Source organism: Sardina pilchardus, chromosome 16 (assembly GCF_963854185.1).
Source record: "Sardina pilchardus chromosome 16, fSarPil1.1, whole genome shotgun sequence".
NCBI classification, from domain to species: Eukaryota; Metazoa; Chordata; class Actinopteri; order Clupeiformes; family Clupeidae; genus Sardina; species Sardina pilchardus.
The window spans coordinates 19,949,557-19,969,020 of NC_085009.1; the positions used below are offsets into that span (position 1 = coordinate 19,949,557).

A 19,464-nucleotide genomic window follows, 5' to 3' on the forward strand; every position below is an offset into this window, starting at 1 on the left:
TCTCTTTAATGTCAAAGTGAAAACAAATGTCTACCAAGTAAGAGTAATGTTAATCAATTACATACATGTAATGGAAAAAAAGCAATTGCATAAATATTCAACCCTTCCAAATCAGCATTCAGCAGATGCAACTTTAAGGAAAATGTACAGTGGTCTCTTAATTTGTTCTCCACAGCTGTACTTCCCAGACAGAGCTGTGATGAAAATTGAATTGAATTTCTAAGATGCTAAATAATGAACAGCTGATGATATAACAGCTGCTGATATAACAAACAAAGGAACAATACTTTGTAGTCATGGTATACATTGACAATTGGTCAAGCAAACCTCACAACTCACCACAACTCATCACAAAGTATTAGTACGAGAGAAAATACTGACTTTTCTACAGTTTCTCTGTCTATGCCAAACCCCTGTTATCAGGGATATCACCACAAAAGCATGATGCGCAGAACATGAAGTAGCTTAGTCTTACCTGTATGGCCGATTGCTGGAGGACTTTGAATGTTTTCACTGTTTGTGTCACTTCATGGCTGAAGGACACTCCCTCTCTCATTCTCTTTTCCTCTAAGTTCATTGAGGCTTTTCAAAAGCCCAGGTCTAAGAATGTCTTTGTCTATGCCTTTAAAAAATGAATAACTGAAGCAAGAGAGTAAAAATGTTTGTGTGTGTGTGTGTGTGTGTGTGTGTGTGTGTGTGTGTGTGTGTGTGTGTGTGTGTGTGTGTGTGTCTTTAATATTAGTATTAAAGTGTAACTCATCTGAATTCACAAGAATATGTTGCCTCACCTATAACATGCCTAATGAAGTCTTCTTTCTGATTATGATGTGCTGTGTTTCCACTGTATCACCGAGCTGATGCTCTGACTGAACTCATAGTGACCGTGTCTTCAGTTATAGCTGGCATTTCATGACTTTGTTCTTTTCTGACACTTCACTTTCACAATCAGACATCAGGAGCAGTGTTGCACCAGAGTTTCAGTCCTACCATCTATAGGTCCAGGCCAGTCTCACAAACAAAATCATACGTTTAAAGAATATTATCAGAGCCACTCATATCAACCAGTTGTCCTTTAACCAGGTAATATGAATGTGACCACTGGACTCTGTTGCGTGGCTCTGGAGTCTGATACTTCAGGATAACCTGCACACCAGCACACACAGCAGAGGTTCTGTCACCACTCGTAAACTCATGATGGACACAGCTGTGGTGGCCCACGGGGACTCATAGAAAGGGTCAGGAAAGGTCACACAGCTCAGGACTAAACACGGCATGTAGAGGACCACAAGGGTGAACAGGGAAACTGCAAGCACAGATAAACCTGGACTCTTGTGTGTTAGTGGGCTAGGAGGTGAGTGTAAAAGGCTGATGGTAAACACACTTGTTATGATGGCCAGGATCACTGGCACCACACAGACGATGAGGTTGATGATGTAGCCAATGGTAAACAGCTTACAGATGACCACATATATGAACACAGCACAAGACAGGGTCAGGGAAAAGAAGAAATCAAAGGCATGAGGAGCTGAATAGGGAAACATCATTGATACAATATCCTCTAGCGCCACCAGCTGGTGAAAGTGCAAACCACAGAGCCTTGCCTCAGCAAAGCTGTAGTAGAGCACCCAGCAGGGTGAACCATCGAGACAAGGAATTCTTGAACTGTTCCGGTGTTGTATGAGCCTAGTGTTTAGGAAGGGACTCAACAGCAGCTCCACTATGTCAGTAACAATGAGGCAGCAGATGAAGGCTGAGACACGACCCCCTGCATCCTGATGGCGTCTCAGAGAGTAGAGGGCCCAGATGACAGTGGGCAGACCACCACACAGACCAGCAGAGAGGAACAAGGACAGACGGATCTCCTCAGCCATGGATTCTGTTCAGACACGTATGTAAGGATGTAACCTAGCAACTGGTGAATAAATGCTTCGATTAGCATAGCAGCAGCATCTGAACTAGCAAACTAGCAACATCCAAAAACGAAAATAACGTGAGGATTATGTTGAGGATTCTTTTCAATAGACTGAATAGTGACAGGATTCAAACTACTTGATAATAAAGGATTATGTTCATTGAATTGGAACATTTGTGTCAGGCAATCTGATACAAAATTAGTTTTGACTTGTACCCTCTTCTTCTAAAAATAGCTATTGCACAAGAAAAATTAGGTCACCTTACCACACTGATGAGAACGAAGACCACTATACCAACCACAGGCAAGGCAAAGCAAACATCTCTCACTAACAGCATAATAACATTTCTAAAATGCTAAAATAATGAAGCTACCTATTTGAATAGGTCTGCCATTCTATTCCTTGGATAATCGTTGATAGCACCACAAAAAAATGTGCATTGTTACACTGTATCCCTACCTAAAAGTCTTCCATTTTATTTGAAATTGTTTTTAAATTTACCGTTTAAGTAACAAGGAGCATATGTGTATGTGAAGAACACAATGCCTGGCCATATGGTCATAGGTCTTAAAGTGTCACCTAAGAGTTAGACAACTTTGGTGACAACATGATGGTACAACACTTAGCTTCCCCGGACTGAATATAATTATTGTATGTTATGATGCCACGATAAAACACTTTCTACAGAAGAAATTGACTACTCAATTTTCTGCATCATTTCACATGTAGCCTAGGCATTGCTTTTAATCATTTCCAAAGCCTTCAGATGAACCAATGTGTATTTTAATATGTCAATATCTAATCATAACTTTTAAAGGAACTTACCTGTATGGCTGGAGGGAGTGCTGTCGGACTGTGTTAGTTTTCACTGTATATATGCTTCATGGAGAAGAGTGACAGACCCTCCCTTTTGCTCTCTTTTCCTCCAGTACAGCGAGGCTGGTCAAAAGTAGACAATCTAATAGGCTATGCAGTTGTTGCCAGTACTGGACACGCAACTAGGCATTCCGGTTATACAATGATGGAATAGATTTTGAAATGTAATTTATTTGGACTTGACACTTGGCACATGACATTTACGCGTTTGTTGTACTGTAGTTAGTCTCTTTGACGTTTGTGTCTGCCGATTTATGTAACAAACCTCTGGCCAATAAGTCACCACAGTTGCGTACCCATTCAAGTCATCCCATTTGTACCTTCAACAAAGTGCTAACAGGCCCCTACACAGTCCCTGGCCATTATGCAATTGCAAAGACTGCTCTAGGTCTGTTACTTTAGGTATTTCTAGTAACTCCTCCTTGTGTCTGAATCTGCAAGAATCTGTTTCCTTATCTAATACTTGTCTAGTTGTTGGTTTCTAAAACAATAAACTGCACTTTTACCTACCACTGTGCTATACTAAAAGGCTAGTGTTTAGGTGCTGACTTAAATCCATAGAACTCCTTTCGGACATTATTTTTTGTTCCATCCAAAACCATAAACTGATATCTTTTCGTTCCTAACACATTACCCAGTCCAAATCATCATAGATATCCAGCATGATGGTTCAAAGTGTATCTGATGTGTTTTCAAAGTGTTCCTTTAATTTTTTTAGCAGTATAGTTGCTTTGAATTTTGCCAATACCATATCATACTATAACATCATATTTCATACATGTGCATTGCTTCAGTAAACTATAAGCCTTTAGATGAAACCATGAATATTTAAGATACAGCACCTATATCTGGTCACAAGTTTTCAAAGTAACAGCCTCACCTGTAAAGCTGAGTGCAGCAGGACTGTTCTAATTTTAGCCGTTCACATTTTGAGAGGCAGAAACTTCCCCTCTCTCTATTTCCCTTCCTGTTCACTGATGCTTGTCAAAATCACACAGGCTGTTTCTCAAACCACATACTTCCATCAGTACACTGCTAGTGTGCACTGAGTGCTTACTTGTGTCATGCTCACTTTTCGATGGTTGGTATTGTCCCAATATCTGCATATACTTCAGCCAAGTATTTGAAGTGAGCAAGGAGGCGGTCTGAGACACAGTCTCTAAGCATTTCCTCTTGAATGTTTTTAACTAAATCAATGACTAAAACAATGACTGTTGAAATCATCATCATCATCATCATCATCATCATCATCGTGTGTGTGTGTGTGTGTGTGTGTGTGTGTGTGTGTGCGTGTGTGCGTGTGTGCGTGTGTGCGTATGTTGGGTATTAGCAGTAACTCCACCTTTTGTCTGAATCAACAATAATCTGCTTCCTCACCTACAACATGTCAGTCAAGTGTCCTTTTTCTCATATGATGCCCTCTGCTTACTCTGTCCCTCCTTAGGTATAGCCAGCATTTCAATATTTTCTTAAGTGCTGTAGTTTTACAATTAGACACCAGGTGGCAGTGTTACACCAGAGTGCAACTATCTAAGGTTGCGTTCAGACTGCAGACAAATCTAATTCAAATCTGATTCCATCTCATATCATATCTCATATTTTTAGGGCTGACTGTCCACTGTTTTTAGCAAGTGTCCAAAATCGGATATGGCTCTGTTCAGACTGGCCACATTATTAACCAATCTGACAAGTTGCTGCAGCAACGAAAACAAATGTTTCTGCCATCAGGAGGAACATGCCAACAAGACTGTGGACCAGTGCACAAAGCAAGGTCCATAAAGACATGGATGGCAGAGTTTGGTGTGGATGAACCTGACTGGCCTACACAGAGTCTTTACCTCAACTTAATAGAACACCTTTGGGATGAATTAGAGCAGAGACTGACAGCCCGTCTTCTCGTCCAACATCAGTGTGTGACCTCACAAATACTGTACGCTTCTGAAAGATGCCCACAAACACACTCCAAACCTTGACAAGCTTAATGTACTTGGATGACATCGGTGTTAGTTGCATGAAGGGAAATGTGACACAGAAAACATTTTATAGTAGGCCAGTAAAAAAAATGTTGTACAAAGACATGTATTAGAGATTCATTGTTCAGTATAGCAAGCAAAACTATAATGCTAAAATGAAAAATGTATACAATGTGTGTTTTTTTTTTTAGATAAGATAGAGCAGTATTAACAGATTATATCAACAGGTGAAGGGAGGGATTGTGCCTAAAGGCTGGTCATTTACTGTTGTCTCTGGAGTCTGATACTTCAGGATATCCCTGCACACCAGCACACACAGCAGAGGTTCTGTCACCACTCGTAAACTTATGATCCACTCAGCAATAGTAGACCAGGGAGTGTTAAAGGAAGAGCCAGCATAGGTCACAAAGCGATGGATTGTAAACGGCATATACAGGACAACAAGTGTGAACAATGCAACTGCAAGGACAGATAAACCTGGACGCTTGTGTCCTTGTGGCCCAGCAGACGAGTGTGACATTCTGATAGTAAACACAGTTGTTATGATGGCCAGGATCAGTGGCACCACACAGGAGAAGAGGAGAATGGTTTGACCAAAGGTGATCAAGTAACAGATACACACAAAACCGAACACAGTCAGAGACAGAATAGAGGTACAGAGCAAAGAAATGTGTGAGTGTGATGGATAAACAAGAGACAAAACCCCCTCTAGTGTCACCAGCTGGTAGAAATGCAAACCACAAAACCTTGCCAAGGAAAATGCATTGAAAAACATTGCACGGTGTGAAAAAGGATTGTATGGAATTCTTTCCAGTAAGCTTGTGTTCACAAAAGGGCTCATGAGCAGCTCCGCTATGTCACTGAGGATGAGTGAGATGATGAGAGGTGAGACATGACCCCCTGCTTGTTGATGGCGTCTCAGAGAGTAGAGGGCCCAGATGACAGTGGGCAGACCACCACACAGACCAGCAGAGAGGAACAAGATCATCACAATCCTCATATTCATGGTGCAGGAGCTGGATGCTGACGCTACAGGAGAGATTTGGGGATTCTGTTCAAGAAAGTTGAAAAGGAAAGAATGAACAAATCAATTGAAGAGCTGAAAATCAAGATAATCAAATTGTGTGTCTGTGCGTGAGACAATTTATTTCTGAAACTTTTTGAATCATTTTGAAATCTCTTTCGTTCTAAAAATACTTGTGCAAGAAAGATAAGGTCACCTGCCCACGCTGATGAGATTAGAGGCAACTGCACCATGTAACAACCACAAGCAAGGTAAAGAAAACATCTCTCACAAGCACCCTTGTGGGAACTTTATTGAGATGAGTTGTAAAAAAACGGGGCTCACTTTGTATCTGATCATTTATATAACATTACTTTAAATTAAATAGACAGGCTCTCTCACACACACCAAATGTGGGAACCAATTTAGACGAGTTATACTGTATATTTAAAAAAAAAAGAAAAAAAAAAACTGTGTCATTGGCTCTCATTGTATCTGATCACGTATCATATTAGACGACTTCAAATTACTTTCAACTAAGAGGGCTACTTGGACAACGCAGACCGCTGACAAGGCCAAATACCAGTAACCAGTAAATACCGGCAACATTAGCAAAAATGAAACTACATTCATAGATCCACTTGAAACTTCATTGTGTTTCATGAAAATCAGGCCAGTCGTTTTTGCATAATCCTGCTAACGGACAAACAGAAAAAAATATGTCACAGAGAAAAACGGTTTCAGAAACCATAATTGCCTTGCCGGAGTTTGTATAGCCCACAGTGGCTTGCAAACGTATTCATTTCCCTTGGGGTGTTTCCACTTTTATTGAGTCTTCATGGAATTTGGCCTTGTTTACAATGATTTTTTAAAAATCCCCTCTTTAAAGTCAAAGTGAAAGCAAATTTCTTCAAAGTATTTTAAAAAAATATTTAACACAAAATAAGCAATTGCATAAATATTCATCCCCTTCATTTAGTAGATTCACCGTAAAGGAAAATGTGCAGTGGTCTCCAGAGTGTTACTTCGCACACATAGCTGTGATGAACAGAAACAAGTGACGGACCAAATATTTATCGTAACATTTCTAAGATGCTAAAAAATTAACAACTGCTGATATTAAAAACAAATAAACCATAACACTTTTTAGTTAGTCTTTAAGCAACATTGCTGAGAATTGGTCATGCAAACACCACAACTCAGTATTGCAATATAATTGAACCTACAAGAGAAAATACTGGCTTTTCTACGGACAAGTTTGTCTATGTCAAACCCTTGTTGTCACGGATATCACCACAAAAGCATGATGCGCAGTACATGAAGTAACTTCACCTTACCTGTATGACCGATTGCAGGAGGACTTTGACAGTTTTTGCTGTTTGTGTCACTTCATGGGTGAAAGACACTCCCTCTCTCACTATCTTTTCCTCTCAGTTCAATGTGGCTTTTCAAAAGGTCTGAGAATCCTTTGCAAAAAATTAAGAACTGAAGCAATGCAAAAGCAAGATAGACAAAATGTGTGTGTGTGTGTGTGTGTGCGTGTGCGTGTGTGTGTGTGTGTGTCTACATTGATATTAAAATGTAACTCCTCCATTTATCTGAATCTGCAAGAATATGTTGCCTCACCTATGACATACATGCCTGATCAGTTCATCTTTTTCACATGATGTGCTGTGTTTCCACTCTATCACCGAGTTGACACTCTGCCTGCGCTCACAGTGATAGCCCCTCTAATTATAGCTGCCATTTCATTACTTTTTGTGTGTGTGTGTGTGTGTGTGTGCTTCAGTTTCACAACCAGACACCAGGTGGCAGTGTTGCACCAGAGTTTCAGTCCAACCATCCAGAGTCCAGGTCAGTCTCATATCTGGTGTGCTGGAGGGGGGAGACTGAACTACAGGTATAGAGGATCTATGATCCAGTGAGCAAGTGTAAATATGTGTCTACCCTCGATGTGAACCTGTGTGTGTGTGTGTGTGTGTGTGGCAAACAGACAGACAGACTTGTGAGGTGAGGATGGTGTGAGACTAATCTACTTGGATGACATATTGATGTGTGTGTGTGTGTGTGTGTGTGTGTGTATGTGTGTGTGTGTGTGTGTGTGTGTGTGTGTGTGTGTGTGTTTGTGAAATTAAAATAATGAAATTAAATAAATGTGTGCGTGCACAGTTCAGGGCTACTTCCCTAGAAGAATATAGAAGAATCCCTATAGAGTGCTGTTGTTCAGTGGGTAATTGACTATCACTGAGTTGTTGACTGACTTGGACCACTATCAAATCATACAGGTTGTTACATTTTTGGTGGTGTTTCAGTCATTTGTAATATTGGCCCTTGCTAAAGTTGACTGAAAAGAGGAATATAAAATCATCTTTTGGAAATTGATCTTTATGCCTTCATTCTTTTTTTTTAAAAAAAGAGTAAAAATTCAACCTTTAACGACACCAATTTTGCAAATACTTACGCCCCCTCTATTTTAAGGAGGAACATTTATTCATTTACGATACATTCTTCATTCACAAAGAAAATTGGTGTCCTTAAAGGTTGGATATTTGTTCATTTTTTTAATTAAAACATTAAGATCTATTTCCATAATATCATTTTATATTCCTCTTTTTAGTCAAATTTAGCAAGGGGTCAAATACATTTTCACAGCACTGTATCATCAGGGGGACCAGGTGATCATATATTAGTCTGACCCCTGTGCCCTTCTAGGTGCTGTGTGTCTCTGCGGAGTCTGATACGTCGAGATAACCTACACACCAGCACACACAGCAGAGGTTCCGTCACCACTCGTAAACTCATGATGGACACAGCTGTGGTGGCCCACGGGGACTCATAGAAAGGATCAGGAAAGGTCACACAGCTCAGAACTAAACACGGCATGTAGAGGACCACTAACCTGACTTTCGCCAGATCCTGTAGTTCGCTGTCTGCTTCACACAAGGATCTGGGACTTCTCGATAGGAGATGTATTTCTGAAGGCGGGTCCTTGTAAAACATCCTCGCATGTGATTCGATAAACCACTTGCCTGTTATCTTGAATGACGTGCTAGGCTTCTTCAAGCTCTTGCCAAACCCGGTCGGAAGAGGAGTAAAAACATCCTTGCCACCAATAAATGTCTTCAAAACTATTCTCTGTTAATCTTTTAAAGAATGAATACTCGATAGATTCGACAAAACGGTTGAAATAGCAGAATCAATGTCAGCACAAGACTCCTCGCTGCGTGCCGCCATTGTTATTTGAATCAAACACTCGCTTCGGCGCTCCTGATTGGTTGCTTATTTTTTGATCACTGGCCCAGGGGTTTGGATTGCCCTCGCGTCCAGACCCTTGTGTGGAGCTCAGCCTCTGGTGGAGAATGGCGGAACTACAAGGGTCTGGCGAGAGTCAGGCTAGAGGACCACAAGGGTGAACAGGGCAACGGCAAGCACAGATAAACCTGGACGCTTGTGTCTGAGTGGGCTAGGAGGCGAGTGTAAAAGTCTGATGGTAAACACACTTGTTATGATGGCCAGGACCACCGGCACCACACACAAGATGAGGTTGATGGTGTAGCCAACGGTGTGAAAGTGGCAGCTCACCACAAAGATCCACACAGTGCCAGACAGAATAGAGGACCAGAGGAAACTCACAGAGCACGATGGATACACAAGTGACAGAATCCACTCTCGCGCCACCAGCTGGTGGAAGTGCAAACCACAAAGCCTTGCCACAGAAAAAAAACTGTACAACACCCAGCAAAGTAAATGAGGATCACATGGATTTTTTTCCAGTAAGCGTGTGTTCACAAAGGGGCTTGAGAATAGCTCCATCATGTTGCTAAATATGAGTGTGATGGCAAAGGCTGACACATGACCGCCTGCATCCTGGTGGCGTCTCAGAGAGTAGAGGGCCCAGATAACAGTGGGGAGCCCCGCGCACAGACCAGCAGAGAGGAACAAGGACAGACGGATCTCCTCAGTCATGATGCAGGAGCTGGATGTGAGATTTGCTGTTTCTGTTCCTGTTTTTATGAGCAAGAGGTTTAAAAAGATAGAGCACAAAGAATCTTGGTCATGTAAGAGGTGAGCTTGTGTCAGATCTTACCCCAGTAATGTGTGTGTGTGTGTGTGTGTGTGTGTGTGTGTGTGTGTATTATTCTGGATTATTCAAGAAATTTGATTCCTTATGTAACTTGACTTGTAAAGTGGAATCAAATAAAGTATATAAAATGTGTGTGTGTGTGTGTGTGTGTGTGAGAGAATGTGTGTGTGTGTTTTCACCCTATAGCAAGAACTCTTGGGGATGAAGAGTACACATTCAAGGCCCTTTACTTTGTTAAGCATTTCCTGTTAGCATGTTACACACTGTGCATCTAGACTGTGCATCTGACCACACTATTGAGAGCAGAATGCAGACAGTGTTGGGAAGGATACTTTCAAAACGTATTCCGTTACAGAATACAAAATACATGCCCAAAAAAGTAATTTGTAACGTATTCTGTTACGTTACTCAATCTGAGTAACGTATTCTGAATACTTGGATTACTTCCGCATTGAATTGCATTTTATAAGTGTAGGAATGCGCCCATCAAATCCAGTTTAGGCCTATTGTGGTGTGTTCTTCTGTTCCAAATGGCTGAATGCGGCCCACGTAGGCCTACTGTATGAGAATATGAATTCAACTAAGTCACCTGATACAACTAAAGTTTTATAGTAGTAATAGAAGATGCTTCTTCAAGTTGGAACAGGGACGTAATAGCCAGAAATTATAAGGTGTGTGAGATTTTAGGTGGCATCAACTCAGTAAAAATGAGGGGTGCATATATAGGCTATGACCGGTGGGACGCAAATTAGGCTACCTGGAAATGTAAACACTATAGCCTACTGCTAACCTATATCACTGCTCTCAAAAATGAACGTGATCGCTAAATGACAATCAAAAACCGCACGTTAAAATAGGCTAGGCCTATGCTACTCGCAAGAATATACACTTTCATAGGCTGCACCATAATTCATAAAAAAAAAATATATATAGCCTAGATCTACTTACAAATAAATAACCCATAAGCTATTTTAAGTTGGAATGAAAACCAATGCAGTGCCTATTAAGATGGGTTTCATCGTAGGTCTAAATCAACACGTAACCAGGCTTTGTTTATTGATAGCTAGACAGTATAACCGATTGGCCGAAGTAAGCAATTAATAGGCCTACTTGGGAAAATATCCTTTGAACAGACATCAAGAACCACGGTCGGTGAGTAGGAGTTACTAACACTTACTTACTTTACTTCAAATTTGCTGTCAGTTATCTCCGATGGCGCGTCCATAATGCGCGCTGGCTGCGTTCTGACGGGTGCAATGTGGCTAGTGCAAGACGACGCGGCTTGGATTTAAACATGGAAACAATTTCATCTAGATTTTCTTTCCGGGAAATGCATAGAGTTGCCTTAATTTATTTAGAGAGTGAATACACTTCGAAACAGTGAAGTATCCTCATGTAATCCATTGATTTCAACAATGTAACTGTATTCTAAATACCAACTGTTTAAGTTGTAACTGTAACGGAATACAGATACTCATAATTTGTATTCTGAATACGTAACTTCGGTACATGTATTCCGTTACTCCCCAACACTGAATGCAGATCACCAAAACACCAAGCACCAACCACAAGCAGTAAAAAAAAAAAAATGCCCCAAGTTTGCAAAAAGTTTAAAATTTAATTTACTTCCTGACACTTGGAAATGTCATATGTGTATGTTTCTCATATGTGTATGATTATCATGAGACTACGGTGAAAGACTTGTTTGTAGGACTAGAATGTTATGAACCTAATATTTCACATCATGATGGCAATAATAATATACAGGCACACACAGGGGCGGAGTGGGACACTAAAATCCACCGGGAATATTCTGACCACACCGGCCCCCTACCCGCCGCCAGCCCACTGCCGGCCCAACCCACCCATGCCTTGAGCACGACCACCTTCCGTATATATTATAAACACAAACAAAATGTTGGCTAAATGTAATATAGTCAATCTATGAAGGTCCAGGTCCAGACTTTCATGTTTCAGTTTTACGGGCATTTGCATGCAAAACATGCAATACACCATTTTTACACTAAATTTCTTGGTTGGGAAATGTATGTCCACATATACTGTAACATATACTGTAATCAAAAGTCAAAAGCATTTTACATCTCTACCTTGCCATCTCCTTGGGCCTGCTCCTCTCACTGCTCCTGCACCTCCGCACCTTGCTCTTCTCCCTGGGCCCATTGTTCTTACTCTTCCTCATCCAGACATTAGGCTACAGTATTTGTCTTTTTATGTTTCTGTTTCCAAAAACATCACCTCCTCCTTTTACTGTGTAAGTATAATGTAAATGTAAAAAGTAACCCCTGCCACTGAGTCTAAGACAAACTGGAATCAGCTGTGGTTGGCCCAATTTACCCAACATCATCTATGTGCCAGTTATTCAATTGTTTGTTTATTATCAGCTGAGATATATTGTTTTTGAACTGATATCATTGCAGAAGGAGAGGTTACTGAGGGTTGGAATTGTTTTAACTATTGTGGGATGTCATGTGTTAACAGTAACATCTGTAAAATAATAGAAAAACGATCCATCATTTTGTTGTTTGTTAAGAAAATGTAAGCATTGTGGAAATGTGTTCACTGCCTGCATATTGTGCGAAAACGACATGAAATGTGTGAATGGTATGGCCGCAATGTGTTTAGAGTTTTGAAAACGTGACAACTGTTTGGACAAACGCTATGTCAGTCACTGAAAAAAACTGTAAGCCATTTATTCGTTTGAAATGTAGGCTACATGAGTTAACTAGCTTGTGATATTTTCCGTCTAGCAAGTAGCCTAACGTAGTTGAGCTTTGCGTCAATGATTTTCATTCTGTCAAATTTACCTGCACTCGTAATGGCCGTGGACTAGACTACGGGTAGCCTAAATCTGTTTTGAGCATTTAGATGCATGCTCCTCCAGCAGTCGCTTCTTCTTAATTCTGCCTTTTTCAGCCCCCTCTTTCTCTTTCCTCTTCTTGCCTTCCATATTAATCAAGCAAACACCTAATCCGTTCACTATCAAAACGCTACTTTCACGAATAGTGTAGGCTAAGGGGCCATGCCATTAGAGGAGGGGCCGCTCATCTATCCCCCTACATTTCTGTAATAGACTGACCTAGCAAACGTATTTGCCATTCCCAGGAGGCTTTGCTGTTCTATTTTGAATTTATTTGTGACCAAAAGAGTTAAATAACACTTTTTAATAATATGAAGAATTAAATGAAGACACCCGAGGCTACACACAAATGCACTGATCGGAGAGAACTGAGATGAATAGGCCTGTAATTAATATGTAAGGTAACCACGACTAAGGTATATATCGCAACTGAATGGTTTAAATAGTGGTTGGTTTCCGTTAGAAATCAATTAACAATGAGCTATTTCAGATGACGGAAACACTTGAGAAAATATCTTATGATAACAAATGTTCCAGCGGCCGCTCAGGCACGTCTTGGGCCAGTGTAAATACAACATCAGGCCGGCCGGCCTGGCGGTAAATGTCCCGAATCTCCCGATTACCACTCCGCCCCTGCTCATGAGTAATTCATCATTAATTAATGAAAATTGACCATTTTTGCATGACTTCAAACTTCATGCATTTAAAGCACCACCTGTTCATCACTTTATCTGAGGGGCCACAGACATGATTAACTAATGAAAAGATAATGCTTAGCTAATGAGGACATGCCTATATTTGAACGATGTGGATCCTTCGATATTCTCTGAAAATGGTCTTTATTAGTTCACAATGAGTTAATGTATAGTTTACTTACCCCTTGGAGCACATTTCAAAAAATCACCATGATCATGTGTAATTGATCATTATTCATAATGATTTACCCACTGTACCTAATGCTGAAGATGAATTTGTTGTCCATACCTGATGTCATTAATGACATACTATTAATTCATGTTTATTAATGAGATGTTCATGTATAATTAATGCATGAGTTAATGAATTAACTCATGATAATTCATGACATTTAGTTAACATGAATTCATTTGTAATTACTTTTCTTTTTTCTCCATGACGGTGATGTCCAAAATTTTGTCTGAGAAAAAGTCATAATGATCATGCTTAATTAATCATGATTCATGATGATGTGCCAACCGTACTGTATTAATACATTAATGACAATCAGTGAATTCATGTTAAGTCATAATGATTCATGATATATTAATGGATTATCTAATGCGTAATTCATGCATTAGTTCATGAGAATTCATGTACCCTTATTGTAAAGTGTTACCAACTATGCTTATCTTGAAGATTACGGTTACATTATCTCATGGATATGAAATATCCAGAATCTCAAAATATTATAAGAAATGTATGAAACAGAAATGTTGACCTGAGGTGAGCTCTAATCAGCCAAATTTAAGCCTACCTTACACTGACAAGATTTGGGAAAGATTCTTGAAAGATTGTAGTCTTTTGAGTAAAGCTTGAATGAGGGGCATTCATTAAAAGACTACAATCTTTTAAGAATCTTTCACAAATCTTGTCAGTGTAAGGTAGGCTTAAAGTCAAAATGTCAGCCATGTTTTTCTGAACTAAATTCAATCTCCCTGGGTAGGAGCGGACAATGGACTTTACCACAATATTCAAAACAGATAGGGTAATATATTATGTATTGAGAAAACCCCTTTTAAAAAAAAGAGTGTAATAAAATATGTCTATTAAGCCAAAAGATAACTAAACCACATCACCCATAAGCTTGATTAATTAGTGATCCATCCATGTTAAATTATGGTGCATCTCGAATATTGAATAAAAAGATTACAAATTATTTCTAAATATGATTAACATTGACAGTCTGTGCCCTGGACATCCATGTTGACCATCTTTCCTATGAAAAAAAAGAAATAAGTGAATTATCAAATTAATGAATCAATCAATCAGTCATCCATACTGTTCACCCCACAATAAATCCCACAAGTGATATCTCTCTGTGTGTCATGCATGTACTGTACACACACACACACACACACACACTCACGTCTTGTTTCCCACCAGCAGCGCAGATGAAGTTGAGTCTGGTGCTGTCAGGCAGGCTGACCCACTTCTCTCCAGACTGCAGAGCTCCTGCTCTCTGATTTCCACAGCATCCCTCCCTCCCGTTCTCATTCTCTCTCTCCTCGGCCCAGTTCTCCGGGCAGACGGTCTCTCCACTGACCCAGAACCAGATGTTCAGTGGGCACAGGTAGCGCAGGCCCAGCCACACCTGCTCAGTGGAGGCCCGTTTAGCCTCCTCCATCACCCAGCCCTGGATCTCAGGTGAGGTGATGGAGACCAGGTCCATGTGGTGCTGTCTGCAGTACATGAGGGCCTCTGTCCAGGTGAGATTCCTCTTCACCAGCTGAAGTTTATCTGAGAGAAAGACATTTTCTTTATTTTACAAAGATTTCCTGTAGTCAAAAATAAAGAGTATAAACAGACAAACACCAAAAGACAGCATAAAACAAGACAAAACAAAACATAAACTGCCAGTTCATATAAAATATACCAGCACCTAATCCAGTCCAAAAACTGAAAAGAATGCCCATAGGTTTCCTAGTTTCAAGGTCAAAGAAAGCCAGGGTCTCAGCAAGCAATTGAAATGAAAGCAATTCACATCATAGCACAACACAATCTAATACCATAACCTCATCCTGAGACTCTTCTCTCTTACAGTAATATGATCTGTGAAAATTTGCGATGGGTGTCACATAAAGTGTAGCACAGCTCTTCCAGGTTCAGACAGGATTCCATATCATTCAACCATATTTTAAAGCAAGGTGGTGACACTGATTCCACACCCTTAAAATAACCCTTTTGGCTATGATCATACCAAACATAAGGGCGGTTGTAATTCTATAGAGAATAAGCAAGCAGCCTAGTATTGCAAAGAAGCCATCAGGTCTTAAAGGTTGTATCAGCAATTGCAGCCTGGGCTCCGAGATCTGTTCACAAAAACAATTGGTGCCACCAACAACCACTCAAAACTAAAATTAATAGTGTAACCGACAAAGTCTGGGTGTTGTGGGGGTTTGCACTCGTGCATGGCTACACATGAAGTCGTTTTGTTTGGGATCTTGTTTCAAACACCCAACAATCCGCAATCGTTGATAAAATATTTAATGAGGTTTTATGACACTGTTGGCAAATGTCACCCAAAAACCTATGAGCTTTAGGCTGGGTGGCACCTTCCAGGCAGCACAGCCTAAAAGGCACTACCTTTACCCTATTCCTAACCCTAACCCCCTCAACCCTCATCCTACCCCTAAACTGAGGGGAGTAGTGCCTTGAAGGCAGCTATGCCTGGAAGGCACCATTGAAGGCAAATAATACCAAAGACCGGTGAACCCTGCCTGACCTGCCGGCGAATTTGGATTTCGCCCAGCAGGTCAGGCTGGAAACCGGCACATCTGTCTCCCCTGCTTCCTGTCCACAACCTTTGGGTCCAATCACAAACTTATCCAAAAAGACGCACCCGGATCATTGGTCTGATTGGTTGAAGGACTATCCAAACGTATGGAGTCATTTGAAGTATGCCCACTGATCACGCCTCTTGTGCAGTAGAGATAAAGCGCAGACTCCCCAGACTAATGTGCAATCTGAAAAAGATTGAGCCTAGTATGGTAATAGCCAGACTATATGAACTTGGACGTACATGCCCTAAAAAAGTTGACCCAGAGTCCCATGGCATTTCTCACAGGTGGCAGAGACAGAGGGGAAAATCCTTTTCAGCTGAGTGTCAAAACGTCAGTTTGTTTGCACCAATAAAAGACTGCAAGGGAGATCAGTGTGCTCCAGTCTCCTTCCTACGTGATTCTCCTTTTCAGCTTAGTTTTGAAAAGTGAAAAGTAATACTCTGACTTTCTATTAAGATGTTGACACTCTATGGATCAAAAAAGAACATTTATTGCATTTGACACAATATCAATCAATCAATCAATCAAATAATCACTGGAGATAGCAAACTTACCCAAGCGGCAGAAGAAAGGATGTTGTTCATCACATTCACTCTCTTTCCATTTCCCCTGGTTTTCTTCAGTTAGCCATGCTACAGCACAGTTGTCCCTGGTCTGGTAATTAAGGGCGTCTGATCTCCAGTGTCTGAAGGATGAGGTCCTTGGGTCAGACCAGGTCCAGTTGTCTCTGAACAGGCCAATCCAAACTAAGTTCTCTCCCGCTTTTTCTGTAATCTGCTGGTTCTCCTCCTCGTATCTCACACTCACCAGATCTGTGTGATTTTCTCTGCAGTACTTCTGAGCTTCTCTCCAGGACTTTTTCTCCTCAATGAGGACATATCGCTCAGTGGTGCTGTGGGTCTCTGAAAGACAACAAGTTTGTAATGTTTATTGTTCAATAAAAAACAATCCTATAGCCATTGCAGCAGCAACCATGCAAGTAACAGTAAGTGAAGTTACAAAACTATTTTGGTATTTCAAACAGAATGTATTCTTATTCGTATATAGAGCGCTGGTCTTTAGTGTCCAGCAGCGCCTAGCATTCAACTATGTTTTCCTCTATGAATGGCAACTATATTCATGCAATTAGTTCATAATGAAGGAATAGTATCACTTGTTATTAACAGTTTCCCATAGTTGTTTATTCTTTTTATGCAGATCTGGAAAACAAACCATTTTTTTTTTTTTTTTAAATAATGGATGTGCAGTAGCACATGACACTCAAATGCATTTTGTATGATATTGTTGTTGATGATATCAATTCAGGAACAAAGAATATGTTGAAATAAAGTAATTAAATAACTAAAGAATATAAATTAATTGAAGCACTGAATCTTTCAGCTGTGTTACACCAATGTGAATTTAGCACCACAGCATTTAGTTGAACAAGATAAAGTGGTTGGTTGAAATGTTTTCTTGACAAATAATATGGAGTTTTTTTTATTTTTTTTAACAAAATCATTTTCATATAAAATAGCCTGGAGGCTTCTTGATTAGTATTAAGAGGTGTTCATGTAATGGTGAATACTAGGGCTGTCAAAATAACATGTTAATTCCGATTAATTATTTTTAAGAAAAGATAATAAAAAAAAAGGAGATTAATCGATTCCGTATGACCTTTGACCGATTCTAGTCAGTATTCATTAGATTGTAAAATGAAGGAGGGAGACAAGACCGTGCTGCCTGTATCATTCTTTGGAACATTATTTTTAAATAAAAACTCACAATAAATGTTCTCACCATCATAGCACACAAAGGGAAGAGTTGTAGTACAATCCTTGTCATTCCACCCTGCTCCAAAGACCAACTCTGCACAATCCTCCCTATCCCCACCGCTAGGCTCTCCTTGCATCCAGTTAGTGAAGTTAGCTTCTCCAGGACCATAGAAACCTTCATCTGCCAGGGACCACTTCCAGCTGGGGACAGCAGTCTGGTGCAGCCCAATCCAGGCTGTCCCCTCATAACCTTTAGCAGTGTCCACCATCATCTGCATGTCCTCCATGTTTTCAGTGGTGGCCAGGTCAGTATAGTGTTCCCTGCAGTAGTGCTGTGCCTCAGTCCAGGTCTTATTCATGTCCACAAAGTGGAAGTGATGAGGGATACACTCCATGACAAAACCTTCAAAGAAAAAGAGGAAGAAGAAGAAGAAGAAATCATGTGAAGGCATTTAATTAAGAAAGTAGACATGCACTCACACTCAGCACCCAGATTAATGCTGCAAATACTTCGGTGTTTACACTCCATGACAAAACCTTTATATTTTTTAAAGAAGAAATTGAAATGTTCTGCTTCAGTCCCAGTCTTATTCATGTTCACTTACCAAAAGTCATGAAACTTTAAAATTAGAATTGGGTAAATTAGTTGATATTTCACACTTACATACACATACTGTACATACTGTATGCACACTCACAGAAATAGAGAGAGAGAGAGAGATAGAGAGAGAGAGAGAGAGAGAGAAAGAAAGACCGTAAGTTCTTTGATATGTCTAACTGTGGTGTAGAGACATTCAACATGCTTGTACTTTACTGAGACAGACTGATGTCAACACAATGCTATCGGAGTTTGCACAGTTTTACCTATAGATATACAAATATGCAGCAAAATAAATAGCAAACGGCAAATATGTACCAATGACATTACATATTCTACATACTTCCATCTTTTCATGTCAACAGTGCAATATCTAGTGCACTTAGCATATGTTTCTGTCATCAACAACCAAGCCAAGCAAATACGCAAATATGCACCTCCCACCATCTGTTTGTCACTCTTTGTCTTTCTATCACACACACACACACACACACACACACACACACACACACACACACACCACACACGCACACCACACACACACACACACACACACACACACACACACACACACACACACACACACACACACACACACTCTCTCTCTCTCTCTCTCTCTCTCTCTCAATTCAATTCAATTCAATTCAATAGCCCGCTCTCTCTCTCTCTCTCTCTCTCTCTCTCTCTCTCATTGCACTGGCTGTCAGAAATGTCATAACATTTCACTGACCTATGAGCAGCGACGTTATGGCCAGTCTCCACCCCATGACAGAAGGCTCTTACACCTACACAGCAGAAAGTATAATATTAGCACAGTAGTAAGTATAGTATTGTACAGTGTAATACGTTGGCTATAGTTAGTAGTAA

General features: G+C 40.3%; 1 protein-coding gene across 1 annotated transcript; it reads right to left on the reverse strand.

The window, feature by feature from the left end:
• Positions 1–8,473: 8,473 nt before the first annotated feature.
• Positions 8,474–19,364, reverse strand: LOC134059588 (C-type mannose receptor 2-like). The gene is made up of 7 exons (XM_062516035.1): positions 19,328–19,364; positions 18,025–18,402; positions 16,800–17,147; positions 14,846–15,202; positions 9,555–9,769; positions 9,266–9,446; positions 8,474–8,517 (listed from the first exon to the last, which is right to left on the reverse strand). The coding sequence occupies exons 1-7, from the start codon at positions 19,362–19,364 to the stop codon at positions 8,474–8,476; spliced, it is 1,560 nt and encodes a 519-aa protein (XP_062372019.1).
• Positions 19,365–19,464: the final 100 nt, after the last annotated feature.

Bases quoted from the DNA above. Each gene is read 5' to 3' on its own strand.
- LOC134059588 (XM_062516035.1), bottom strand. From the start codon at position 19,364: ATGGGGTGGAGACTGGCCATAACGTCGCTGCTCATAG. The intron at 9,770-14,845 runs GTGGGAAACAAG...TCATAAAAACAG, and splicing joins CAACTTCATCTGCGCTGCTG to GAACAGAAACAGCAAATCTC. The intron at 8,518-9,265 runs GTGTGTTTACCA...GCTGGTGTGTAG, and splicing joins GGTCCTGGCCATCATAACAA to GTTATCTCGACGTATCAGAC.